The sequence below is a fragment of the Antennarius striatus genome, chromosome 7, assembly GCF_040054535.1.
Source record: "Antennarius striatus isolate MH-2024 chromosome 7, ASM4005453v1, whole genome shotgun sequence".
In the NCBI taxonomy this organism is placed as follows: domain Eukaryota; kingdom Metazoa; phylum Chordata; class Actinopteri; order Lophiiformes; family Antennariidae; genus Antennarius; species Antennarius striatus.
This window is the reverse complement of record NC_090782.1, coordinates 18,962,902-18,975,982: the sequence shown is the minus strand read 5'-3', so window position 1 is coordinate 18,975,982 and position 13,081 is coordinate 18,962,902. Positions and strand designations below refer to the sequence as shown.

Below are 13,081 nucleotides of genomic sequence, written 5' to 3'. Positions count from 1 at the left end.
CCACATTGTTCAAATGGCAGACTTCCCGTCCACATGTGTCTGATTTAGTGTCAAAGGAACACAAGTGTACTTCATAGAAAAACTGCATATATTTACATACAGTAACCACAGTACAATGCACTGTTTAAAGACGACACATGCCTCTAAGGCAGAATAACTGCAACATATATATATATACAGTATATATATTCTACTTACGAAATTTCTCACCAGAAGAATATCACCTCTACTTACGAAAGAAATTTCGACTTACGTAATGTAAAAACACAGTAACGGCTGATACTCGAATAAAAACACAGTATCAAATGATACTCGAATCTCCCACAGTTTCCTGAACGCAACATTCCCATAGCTGCTCTGCCATTGGCTATTACGTATCTTCCTGGCATCCCATTGGCTAAGAGGGATGCCACTCCACCTCTGTGTGGAGCTAGAACGGTGCTTATGGAGTGTCTCGGCATTCGGCACTCGACCCGTGAGGTAGTCTTATAGTTTTGCGCAAATATAATAACTTTTTGAGTACGTATTCCCTCTGGACCCCAAGAAAGTGACGGAGAAAAGAGGAAAAGAAAAGACGAAGAAAAGAGTTTTTTTTTTGTCCGTTCAAACAAAGCAAGAGATAATAGAAGAGCATGAGAAGGGGATTTGTTTGGTTGATCTCACCAAAGAATATGGCTGTAATGCATCTACAATCACCACGTTATTAAAATCAAAGGGAGTTTAAGGAGTTTAAGGCATCGTGTGGGTGGTTGGAGAAGTTCAGAAGGAGGACTGGAATTCACTCTGTTGTTCAGCATCGTGAGATAGGAGCGCATGAACCAAAGAGGGCAAAAAACAATGGGGACAGCTGTTAAAAGGTAAATGACCATCACTATTATTCCTTATTCTTTGTTTTTTACGTTATGCACAACTCTCATTTGTTGTGTGATAATCTAATGTATTTGTCACATGTTTTGATGCATTTTTATGCTTTATAAAACATCTATGTCGGAATTTTTGTGGGCTTGGAACGGATTAGGGCATTTGCATGGAAAATACGTCTCTACTTACGTAATTTTCTACTTACGTAATTTCTTCCGGAACCAATTAATTTCGTAAGTAGAGGTGCCACTGTACAAAATACAATTCAACAATTCTTTACATCAGAAATTAACCTAAAACACTGATACAGAAAATATGATACGTACATTCTAATCAGGAAAAATGTGCAAAATGTACTTAAGCACAGTGAACATAAGGTGACAGGTAAACTCCTTCATATAGTCAATTCTTTTACTGGATTAATGAAGTGTTCATTCTTCAAGAAGCTGATGAGGAGCCATTTGTGTGCAAACAGCTACCGGGTTCCACTTCACCTCGCAGGAAACTCTCTGAAACGCCATGAGTCACTGAAGCCGTGAGAGGCTCCCAGCAGGAGAGGTCACTCATTATTCCTGGCTTTTTGTTCAAACTTAAGTTTCAGCTCAGATAGTGTCGCTCGAGGAACTGCAGCAGAAGAGACAGTAAAGTAAATGTCATGATAAAGAACACTGATAACATATCTGTATTAAAGAGCAGGAGACCACAGTGAGGTAATGTGGCCTTACTCTGTCCTAGATTTTCTGAGCATGTTCTTGTCCTCAAATCCGGGCTGCTTGTGGAGGAGCCAGAGGAGGAAGTTGTTGTAGAGGCGATCAATTTACGAGGAGTAGGAGTTGGCGGCATCATTGCTTTCCTTCTATTGTTTTTATTTGGTTCTGTGACAGATCAGAAACACCAAATTATCCAGTCATGTCTTAGGTAGGAGGAAGACTCTGTCATTATGAGTCTCTCAGTTTGACAGATAAGTTTGATAGACTTACTTGGAAGTGGGACGACTAAGAAATCTTCTGTCTTTGTTTCTTCCTCCTCCACTATTTGAACACAGAATTAAGTCAGCAACAACAGTAGAAAAAATGAAGTCACACCTGTTGGTTTTTGAATGGGGTAGATGGAATGAATGATGGATTTGAACTCACAGCTTTCATTCATATATGTTGGCTCTTCTTCAAATGACACTGACGTTGACTCCATTATTGGTATTATGGGAACCACTGTAAAAAAAAAATAAAAAAAAATCTTAGAGGTGTTATACCATAAGAAGCAGAGTAAACAACTTTTATCACAGTACTCTTGTAAGATTTCACTTAAAGCTCAAGTGCTGAACATGAATAGAGCAAACACATTTGTACAATAACATGTCTGGAGCGTTGACTGAATACTTCAATGACTCATGAAGTAATTTAGGTCAGACATTCACAATGGCTGCAGGATGATTTGAAAGGTTTAAGAGCAATTATCATCCTCAATTTGTCTAAAATATAAATTTTGAAATATTAGCAAACATTATACAAGATAATTAGAGGACGAGAGAATGACAATTTCAGCAGCAATCTTTGAGACAATTTCTCTTTTAACACTTTTTTATAAAACAAAAAAAAATGTATTTGTTGTTCTAACAACGTAATCACAAAATAAATCCACGAGTGGAGGCAGCAGTATTCTCTCAACGTTGTGAAACTAAAAATGTTGTGAGTGCTGTAGACTTTTGACTGATTGATGATGATTTCCTTCGGAAGTTGTTGATATAGTTGACTTATGTTTAACAACCAGAAGTTAAGTCAAAAGTGCCAGCTTTAACTATGCGTTCGCATAAGTGGAATTTCTAAATACTTGCATATATTATAGGGGTCACAGTAATCAGTTCTGGAAAACAAAGTAGGTGGTTTAGTGACTTAATGTGTGTGTGATCACTGCTGTGACTTATTGTATTAACGGATATGTTACCTGGTTTGGGGGGCGCTACTGGTGGGAGGCCTGTGACGGCCTTCTGTACGCTCTTCTCTCCATTTTCATTGTCAGCACGAATAAAAGCTGTAAAAAAAAAACAAATTTCAATAATCCTTTAGTTTTTAAAAACATTATATAGCTAGAAAGGTAGCTTTACTTTAATAAGTGAAAAAAGATGAGCAGACAAAGAGAGGAAGTAAGACAAGAAAGTTTCAAGAAAGTTTGTGTTTTTTCTCCGTACAGATATGTCGGTCGTAGTGCTCCTCCAGGTTCAGTGGAATCAAGGCTCCTTCGGTTTTTTCCACTAAAATGTTGATCACATGATGTAGTGTGATACAATGGATCTGCACAGCAAACATTCAAATTCTATTTAACATTTATAGAACAAGACAATGCGCGCATGCTATAAAACGGGTTGTGTTAAAAGTCATTAATCATGAAGTATCCTAACTGTCCCAAGGAAAGTGAGTCATGTGTTTTACAGGGTAATAAAATGCTCATCTTTGTGTTCAATATTATTTGGAATAAGTTAATCATGGCGGTTTCACTTTTTTCAGGCAGATGATAAAGACTTTAGAGGACCGGTACTAATTCTGTATTTTTCCAGCATGTCATATCTTCCAGTAACTCTTAAATTAATTTCATCTACTTTTCCAAATGAGCATGAATTCAAATCATATGAAGAGGAGAAGAAGAACTGATTTTTGATACTCACAGGATTGTCAACTAAAATGACAAATCCACCATCATGTTTGCGGTTCACACGGTAGTGCCTGAATACAGAGCTGATAGACAAAGAAAGAGAGGCAATGAAGAACAAATAAACACATAATAATTCCTTCAAGACAACAATATAACAGGACAGACACATCAGTGCAATAAGATAGCAGATTTTCCAGTCATGTTCTCTTTCAGAGCAGTGCCGTGCATATTTTTGCACACATTAATTCTGTGTCTATAGAATCGTTTATCGTTCAGAATGTTTATGCTGTAATTGTGAATGTGTACCCATTCAGGTCCTCTCTGGTGGTGATAGAGAAGTAGTTTCCACCTTTCCCAGGCCTCAGCAGCATGTTCCCTCTCTTGGCCTCTCTCTCAAGCAGCAGCTCTGCCTCCAGACGGGACACATTGTGGTAACATCTGCCGGAAGCAAAAGTACGTGGAGCTTGTATGTAGAGCAGAGTGAGGTGTGAGGTGGAAATAAATGGACAAACGTCTAATTTTTAAATTACAGACAGCAATGACTGCACTGAGCCGAGCACTTCAAATGCTCTGGTCCTCACCATTTGTGTTCTGAAACATATTACTATAATACAAATTTTATAGGCTACATCAGTCTGAATATAATAATCTTTATTCTTTTTTATCATTAGGATTTTAGGTGCTTTCTGTAGTTCCACTAAAAGAACTGCATTCTTTTTTTATTTTAAAAAATGAGGACACCAATCCTGGAATAAACATCTATGATAAATAATGCAGAATGTTAAACATTCTCCAGTATTGGCAGACTGGTAGAATAACGCAACTATAAATATGAAGAAACTCAGGTGCAAATTTTTGTTATCTGTAGTGAAATCTCACGCGATATTTTCACATATTTTCAGTATGGGACCAGGAAAACCAGCAACATGTGGGAAAAATACTCTGAATCCAGATGTTTTTGATTTGCTCCAAAATGTATTTCTCATATATTAATTTTGGTTATGTTTTTAGTAGCACAGTGTCCGCTTTGATAATACTCACGCTGGCATGTCTGCCAGGGGGCTGATGTAGGGACTGGAGCTTCTCATTCTTTCTTTTTCATTTTCTACCGCCTCCTTCAGCATGTGGACCTGGCCTGGTAGCAGGTTGAGGGAGGAAGGCACCGAAAGCTGCAGCCAGACACATAGTTCACATTTCGAATTATCTGTATATATCAGAGATGTAGTTATCCACATCCAACCACTGAATAAGTCTACAAAATAGTCTCATAGCGGAAAACCTGAAAAATGCTGTAAGACAAAAACAAGGTTCTACAAACTGAACTAAATGTATTACACCACTGACCTCAGTCACAGAGTGGATGAAGCCTTTCCACAACTCACGAGCCTCTGCACTAGGAGCCTAGAAAGACAGAGAAGAAAAGAACTGTCAAAAGAGGTGTTACTTTGAAAAAAAACAAATTGATGTTGGTTTTAGAATTTCTATATTTTTCCTCACGGTGAATTTGATATTTTCATCCTTCATCTGCAGGTTTATTCTGGCTGCGTCTAAAGAACGATCTGGGCTGTTGTCATCCGTTATAGAGATAAACTCAGTGAGATCCAGTTTCTCTACATACTGAAGAAACACACAGACACAAAATTAAGCCTTTGGCATTCTAAAGAACCATTTTAATTAAAAACATTCAACCCTGTCCCTTTTACCAACCCAAGCATCTTACATCAGCATCTTTCTTGTCATTGAAGAAGAACAATGTGTTTCCACACAGGCAGGTCCAAAGTTTTCGAGATGTCTGCACATATTAAGAAAAATCACGTAGAGACATGCTGATTAAAAAAATAAAATACAGAGAAAATTAAGAGGAAACACAGATGTAAAGCCAAGAGCTAATGTCAAGGAAAAGAGTATAAAAGCCCATTACACAACAAGGAAGTAAGTAGGGCTTTTAAATCATGATGATAAACTGACACTTCTGGATTGGAGTTGATGAGTCACACATTTGTGACCGCAAACAGAAACTTTTGAGTGATAGTCATATGATTCAGTCTGGTAGGACCTGTAAGGTCTCAGGTATAGAGTATATCGCTGGAATTATTCAAGTTGGAAAGTTGTACTTTATCCATTAGATTGTGCTCATTGTTGTCCTGGTTTTACAAGCCAAATTCAAAATAACTATGGATATATTACAACATATACAGTAAATACATATCCACAAAAAAAGTATCTGAAAGTCCCTCATAAGATTAAAATAATATATACAAAGTGTTCCATGGGAAAAGTGTCCATACGAGTGAGCATGTTCTATTTAATGGGAGCTCTTGTCAACAAGGGATGGGCAGCAGCTGCCCCTGATCCAAGAAGATTTATTATTTGCAAAGCCTGCTTTGACAGTTTGGGTCCTTATTTTTCTGTAATCTACTACCTCTCAGCAACCTTTATCTCACAGCAAGCAGAGAAGCAGACAAACCAGTTAAGGGTGCAAGTGCTGCTGAAAACCTGTAGTCAAAGTCCACTTCAAAGAGGTGATATAATAACACGCAGATTTAACCCTGCGGTTGTCAAACTTTTCCTGGAATACCCTCCTTCAGAAAATAAAAAGTCACACCCTTTTCCCTCTATTTATTTTAAATCAATTATTAACAGTGGTAGAGGAAGCAAATGATCAAGATGTAAGGACTTCAGGCTTTATATACAGTATATATATATACTAAGCAATAATTAAAGATGTAAAATAGTTGCAACACACACACACACACACACACACACACAAAGTTTGAAGTAAATAAATAAGTAAAGAATGCACCACAGATAACACACCGTAAGTCATTTTCACACAACACCTGTGTGTTAGGGTCTTGGTAGAACAATAAAGTCAGACCTACTTTATCTTTGAATGACCTCTTCTCCAGAAATCCTTCAAAGTAACAGGGTGGCAGCTGGTTCTTCTGTCGCGTTGCTCTACTTGCCATCATGAGGTGCGTAGATGTTTCAATCAAACAGAGTTTGCACTGATAGTAGCTTTACCTGTAGTATCTCTGAAGTGTGTCCTGAGTAACTTCAAAATACTGTAACCACAGTCAGTGTGTGAGAAGGCGGGGTCCACACCGTTGATAAGTCAGTGTGTGGAGGGGGTGGATGTTTTTAACATATCCACAGGTGAGACTCTTAACAGCCCATCCCAAGACGGAAATCCCCTGCCTGTGGTCCTCCTCACCTAAACCAGAAAAAAAAAGTGGGCTTTGGAAAATACATTATGCTAGCAGGTTGAACATGAACAAGGAACTGGCATAACAGGTTTATGAGTCGACATAACGAGACTCAGCCGGAAACACCACACTTTTAAGAATATGTATTCACGTGATTTACTCCACCAAAAAAAGGTCATGTCCATGTCCATGATTTTTGGTGAGTTAACAGGACTACACATGAAACCCAGTGATAGGATGGGTCTTTATGCAGAAAGTTATTTTTCAATAACATTGCCAGAGTGGGCAGTAATCAACTGTTTGAAATTTGGTGAACATCTTAAAACATTATATGGATGCATGAGGATGGCTATTTGTTGTAAATCCAGTTACTTCAATCATTAAAACGGGGCTCTGGATTAAAATACAGATTATTGTATTTTATTATTATCTACTCTATTATACAGTACAATAAAGATTTCTAATCCTACATTAAAATTGTACTGTATGATTAAGAATAATGTTTTATTTTACTTTTAATATTTCATATTCATTTTACCTGATACTACCTGATACCCAATACTGACTGTACCTAACGTATTCACAATGTCGGACGTTCATCTTTTACTACTTTAACAACATTAAGGTATATCTTAACCTGGGGATCAGAGTCAACAGAAATGATCTGTCCTCAGAGTTGCGTTGGAGGCCATTTAATATCCTTAAAGTACAGTACAGTCTATTCAATGCGTTTCAAAGGGCAGATATGGTGGCTCCCTCTGCTGGAATCACTGTTCCTTAAGTCGGAACTATGTCATGCTGTGTTCGGTTATAACGGTCAGTTTCTTTTCAATGTATACACAGGAACTGTTCCAACTTCATGATCATAGTTGAAACTGGCGAATTGTGTTGCATTTAAATGTGTTTGTAGATCTGTGATGAAAAAGGCCATAGTAATTCTAACTCAATTTAATATTTTTAATTTTCTCAACAAGTTCTATAACATTGTATTAGTTTAGTTTGTTTAGTTATAAGATAAAATAATCAACTAGTGAATTAAATTAGTGAAAACAATTAACTGTTGACCAGAAAGAGATATTACACAAATTAAGTCAGTTTTTATGTTGATTTTGTGTACGAATGACATACAGTATTATAATCATTATTAGCGTTATAATACATGTAGGTTTACTTGGAACCTACTCTACTTTGACATAGCCATCCAGTGTGAACACTCAATCTGGAGACTACAAATAAAAGGGTGGTTAATTATTTGTTCAGAAACTGTTATTGTTGTTTGTTTTGTTAGTTGGTTACACCTTTACAACAAAGATAATCGGTGAGAAAAGAACAGTCCGGGATTTAGTTTCCATTCTGGCAGCCATTCATTAGTCTGCGATCACTTAAGTGAATACTCTGTGTCATGCATATGTATAAATAGCGACGATTAGTTGACCTTGTCTCGGTTTATTAACTGTATAAATTGAATTTATTTAAAAAAAAACCCCAAAAAAACCCCCCACACATATCCTGTAAATGATGTGGAATATAAATGACTAGGCCCTAACTTTCACCTGCCTGAAACTGCGTCCTGCTGGGTCACGTGACGCAGCGGCGTTCACTGCGGCTCAGCTGTGTGTGCGCTATGCGCATTGTGTTGTGTCATTTTGGCACACTCCCCTAGTCAGAACCGGGAAAGAACCTGGTTTCATCGCCAACACCTACAACAGAACGATGGGGAACAGAGACGACGAATACGACTTCCTATTTAAAGGTAGGTGAGGTAGGAAGCATTCGGAGGGAAGCTTGTTTGGTTTATAACCAGGCTAACACACCGGCTAAGTGTAAGTTAGCATGTCTGCTAGCTTTTAGCGGTCGTCAGGTCTACGTCAGGTGCTGCTGGCAGCTAGCGGGAGCTAGTTAATCTGTTCCTCCAGCTTCGTCCGGACTGGTTATTCTAATAAACTTTGCGTTTGCTTTAGTGTTGGATGTTTTCTGTGTGTGTGAAGGTCATTTCAAACCACTTATTTCACTGACGTTAGAAGGGTTTTAGTGAAAGTAGGGCGTGGATGGTGTGTTAGCCCTGGTGGCTATTAGCAATTACGAGCACTGAGAAAATCAACTTCTTTTTAAAAAAAAAAAATCATCGAAGAGATATTTTAAGATGTAAAGACACACTAAAATACAACTACCTAATCAGGATCAGTTTGTTACAGCCAATTTTCTTTAAAACACTCGTGAACTTAGATAAAATCTAATAGAAAGGGCACGAAGAGGTTCCTTTGTGGCACTAAACCTGTCGCTTGAGTTGAGTTCACTCTACACTAGAATCCAAACATGAACCCCTTGTTTTAGTATGAATTGGTTTTGGGGTTTTTTTTACCTCTCAGTGTTAATTGGCTCAGGGCATATTTCCATGTCAAGCAATCTCAGATGTGACGACGTCTGAGTCACTGGCGTCATGACTCACCTTGGGAGTCACAGATAACATGCTGCTGATCTTGCTATCTCGATTGAAGCAGAGTCTTTGTGTTATAATGATCTTACACCGGTCAAGGCTTTGAAAAGATAATGTATTAGTTACTATAGAGTTAGACACTTTTCATGCGGCAAAATCACACAAGCAGGATTTATAGACGTATAGTATGAAGTATGAAGTACTGAGGATTCCAGTCAAGAATAGATTGGGAAGATAGTTAGTAAAGTTATCCCTCTTCATTGGAGCTCTTGCCAGTTGCCTCCCTGAAAAAAATGTTTACCGGTAATCAAAAAATAAATGGATAAAATGCTAAAACGTTCCAAAATAATAAGTAATTCCAGTACATGGGAGATCTGTTTGTAAAGTTTGCTGAAGAAATGCGACAAGACACAGAATGAACCTAAGTTCAATTTGTCACCATGGAATTTGAAAGAAATACAAAGACTAATAACGGAATGTGCCTTTTCAGTTTTTAAATGTGGTGTCTTGAAAATTTAATGAGAAGATTTTACAGTTTTGGAGTCAAGTTCTGAAAATGAAATGTGACATACGGTTACACATACCATCATTTGTGAATTAATGACTGGAGTTTTAGATGCAGGGGTTTTTATTATAGACATTTTACTGAACTGGAAGCAGGAACACATGTTTTTGTTTCCTCATCAAGGAACTGACTTAACAGACCCCAGGATGATGTGGCAGCCTGAGCAAACTGATAACTTGCAACAAGAGACACAGGAACAGAGGCCTCGAGAAAATGCTGAGTCAGATTTCCCACAGAGCGAGGCTTGGGAGGTTTTCCCTCCATCGCTCCACTGCTGGGCAGTTTTGATTAGGTAGTCCTCAACCTACAAACACAATTGGTTCCAAGAGGTTGTTTGTAAATTGTTATTTAATAAATTTCCATCAATAATTGACATTTAAATTCATATAAATATCATTACTACTCTAAATATGAAAGTACTATGACGTAATAGTTACCAGAAGCAATTACAGGACAAAAAAACAACACAACATAAGCCTTTGTAACAACATAAATGAAATATAATACTGTAGTACCGTAATTCGTAACTTTTACGTCTCTACATAAATACATTGTGCGTCCATTCTCTGCTCAGAAGATTGTGGAGAGGTGGATAAAAAAAGGACAAAATCATGCTGATGACTCGTTGGCAGGAAAACCATAACTGCATAATAGTATTAATGTACTACCTCCTTTAATTGTTCCGTAGATTTTTGTGTACCTGTAAAGTGCAATGTGAATGGTCGGTCAATTTTTGTTTTAATTTTTGTTCCAGTTGTACTAATCGGAGACTCTGGAGTAGGGAAGAGTAATCTGCTGTCCCGGTTCACAAGAAATGAGTTCAACCTGGAGAGCAAGAGCACCATTGGGGTGGAATTCGCCACCCGCAGCATCCAGGTGGACGGCAAGATGATAAAAGCTCAAATTTGGGACACAGCTGGACAAGAGCGTTACAGAGCCATCACCTCAGCGTGAGATTTTTTCCTTTATGCGTAAACTGGTGTGTTGTTATGCAAAGATTGCAGTTGACAAACCTGTATTCATCTTGTGTCACCAGGTATTACCGGGGTGCGGTTGGGGCTCTCCTAGTTTATGACATCGCTAAACACCTGACGTATGAGAACGTGGAGCGCTGGTTGAAGGAGCTGAGGGACCACGCTGACAACAACATTGTCATCATGCTGGTGGGAAACAAGAGCGACCTCCGCCACCTCAGGGCAGTGCCCACTGATGAGGCTCGAGCCTTTGCAGGTACATTCAATGCAGTGGTAGTAAGGCTGGCATTTTAGTCTATCATATCATCATACATCATAGTATATTTTTGTTTTAAAATGAAATTTTCTACTCCTGCCACAATAGAAAAGAACACTCTGTCATTCATTGAGACTTCAGCGCTGGACTCCACAAATGTAGAAGAAGCATTTAAGAACATTTTAACAGGTAGGACAATCAAGAAAAAGCGTATGTTGTTAGGATATGGCTGATCCCACGATTTTAATGTGCCAGTCACATATTTTCATTTAATATAATTTTTAGACCCATGCCACAGCTACATAAATGACAAGCACTTGTAAAGGCAAGTCAAAAGCATCATTTGTGTTTTTTTTGTCGAATTTCTCTGCAGAAATTTACCGCATCGTATCGCAGAAGCAGATAGCAGACAGATCTGCACATGACGAGTCTCCAGGCAACAATGTAGTGGACATAAGTGTTCCTCCGACCACTGATGGGCAGAAGGGCAACAAACTCCCGTGCTGCCAGAGCCTGTGACACGCCGCCTCCACCTAAAGCCTCCACCTCTTCTACACCATTGAAATCACTCATGCACAATGTTTTGTTCCTGTTGCTCTGCCTATGGCCAACTCACCTATTCACTTTATTCTTAATTGTTCTGTTTGCCTTCCATTCATTTTTACACAGGACCTGTGAACTCACTCAGGCTCTTCTTGTCTGCAGTGAAAGTAAGACAGTTCAAAAATCCTGTATGTCACTTATAGGTGTTGTGGAGTCATTGTGAATGGTCCTGCAACACAGGATTAACGCAGTCAGTCACTGCTGTCATAATGAAGCCTGTGAAGCTGAACGGAACTGAAACTGGCCTTTTAGAAAGAGGTTAGGAAATAGAATTCAATGATTACCACTAGATGGTGCTGTGTAAATAACATACAGGCAATTTTTCCGACCTGGTTACCAGTATTATATGTCTGACAACATGGTTATTTGTTCTTAAATTAGAGAAGTTATAATGCCAAAAAAAATCATTGTGTATTTATTGAAGAATATTTGGCTTGAGTTGTCATTGCTTCACTCTGAATTTAATACCTATACATTTTCAATAAAATTCTTGAAAAACCCTTTCTAGAAATTGTTTTAAGATTCATTTAGTGCTTGGAAATTACTTCTATTTTATTACACTCTGTATCAGGGGTGTCCAATTCTTTTGTAAGGAGGACGAGATTTGATAATGTATGTGCGAGGCCCTCAGTACATCATCTCAGGTATGGCAGGTCTGGTTGGAGAGGAGTGGTAGATATACTGTAATATAAAAAAGTGTGCACCTCTGAAAATTTTCCTTATTTTCTTTTATCAATCACTGGTTCTGAATCAGCAATTTGAGTTAAATATATAACAGACGAACACTGATATTTGATTAGTCAAATTAAGTTCATAGGATTTACATCAAGTGTGCAATGATTATTTAAACAAAAGGTCAGAGCATATATTTGTGTGCCCCGACACAAAACATCAATGTTCAGTAGGGCCTCGTTTTAAGGAAGTAACAGCCTCTGAATACTTTCTGTAACTTCCAATGAGGGTCTGGATTCTGGTCAGGTTTTTTTCGCCATTCTTTACAAAACGTCTCCAGTCATGTTTGATGGTTTCTGAGCATGAACAGCCCGCTTTAAATCAAACCACAGATTTTCAGTAATATTCAGGTTGGAGACCCAGGCCATGTCCGCGCCGTGCCCGATCTTTTTGAAAAAAAAAAAATTTTTTTTGCACGCCTTCCTTCCACACGACAACGCAGATATGCGGGACAAAAACGCAACTTTTAAAAAACGCTGGCCAAAGTGAAGTTCCTTGAAAACACCGGGTCCGCGTTGTCGTGTGGACGTTCCATCCGGGGGGCGTGTCCCTGTGACGAAAACCGCTGTGACGTCAGGGTGTGTGAGCCGAGTCTACATGTACACACAGAATGGGCGGAGCTAAAACCGGCTATTTGCTGACGTACTCCACGTCGAAGACGCGTTGATTAACACGCTTGACACTTGAATATTTGTTCATCTGTTTCTTTCTTTATGAGTTGTTAAGTTTATATATTTACAAACTTTATTCATTCATTCATTCATTCATTTATTCACATTCCTCGCCAAAGTCGCCGAC

The 13,081-nt window shown here is 38.4% G+C and overlaps 2 protein-coding genes across 2 annotated transcripts; one reads left to right on the top strand and one right to left on the bottom strand.

The window, feature by feature from the left end:
• Positions 1–125: 125 nt before the first annotated feature.
• On the bottom strand, positions 126–6,596 carry LOC137599436 (signal-transducing adaptor protein 1-like). The gene is made up of 13 exons (XM_068320370.1): positions 6,393–6,596; positions 5,231–5,302; positions 5,008–5,127; positions 4,855–4,911; positions 4,552–4,679; positions 3,817–3,948; positions 3,524–3,593; positions 3,050–3,152; positions 2,806–2,892; positions 1,998–2,072; positions 1,842–1,892; positions 1,587–1,736; positions 126–1,485 (listed from the first exon to the last, which is right to left on the bottom strand). The coding sequence occupies exons 1-13, from the start codon at positions 6,480–6,482 to the stop codon at positions 1,421–1,423; spliced, it is 1,200 nt and encodes a 399-aa protein (XP_068176471.1). The 5' UTR covers positions 6,483–6,596; the 3' UTR covers positions 126–1,420.
• A 1,728-nt stretch (positions 6,597–8,324) lies between these two features.
• On the top strand, positions 8,325–12,051 carry LOC137599252 (ras-related protein Rab-11B-like). Its single transcript, XM_068320068.1, has 5 exons — positions 8,325–8,469; positions 10,473–10,668; positions 10,755–10,948; positions 11,057–11,137; positions 11,322–12,051. The coding sequence occupies exons 1-5, from the start codon at positions 8,430–8,432 to the stop codon at positions 11,465–11,467; spliced, it is 657 nt and encodes a 218-aa protein (XP_068176169.1). The 5' UTR covers positions 8,325–8,429; the 3' UTR covers positions 11,468–12,051.
• The last annotated feature ends 1,030 nt before the right edge of the window (positions 12,052–13,081 follow it).

Bases quoted from the DNA above. Each gene is read 5' to 3' on its own strand.
- LOC137599252 (XM_068320068.1), top strand. From the start codon at position 8,430: ATGGGGAACAGAGACGACGAATACGACTTCCTATTTAAAG. The intron at 10,669-10,754 runs GTGAGATTTTTT...TTGTGTCACCAG, and splicing joins TACAGAGCCATCACCTCAGC to GTATTACCGGGGTGCGGTTG. The intron at 11,138-11,321 runs GTAGGACAATCA...ATTTCTCTGCAG, and splicing joins ATTTAAGAACATTTTAACAG to AAATTTACCGCATCGTATCG.
- LOC137599436 (XM_068320370.1), bottom strand. From the start codon at position 6,482: ATGATGGCAAGTAGAGCAACGCGACAGAAGAACCAGCTGCCACCCTGT. The intron at 4,912-5,007 runs GTGAGGAAAAAT...CTGTCTTTCTAG, and splicing joins ATGAAAATATCAAATTCACC to GCTCCTAGTGCAGAGGCTCG. The intron at 1,737-1,841 runs GTAAGTCTATCA...GATCTGTCACAG, and splicing joins CTTAGTCGTCCCACTTCCAA to AACCAAATAAAAACAATAGA.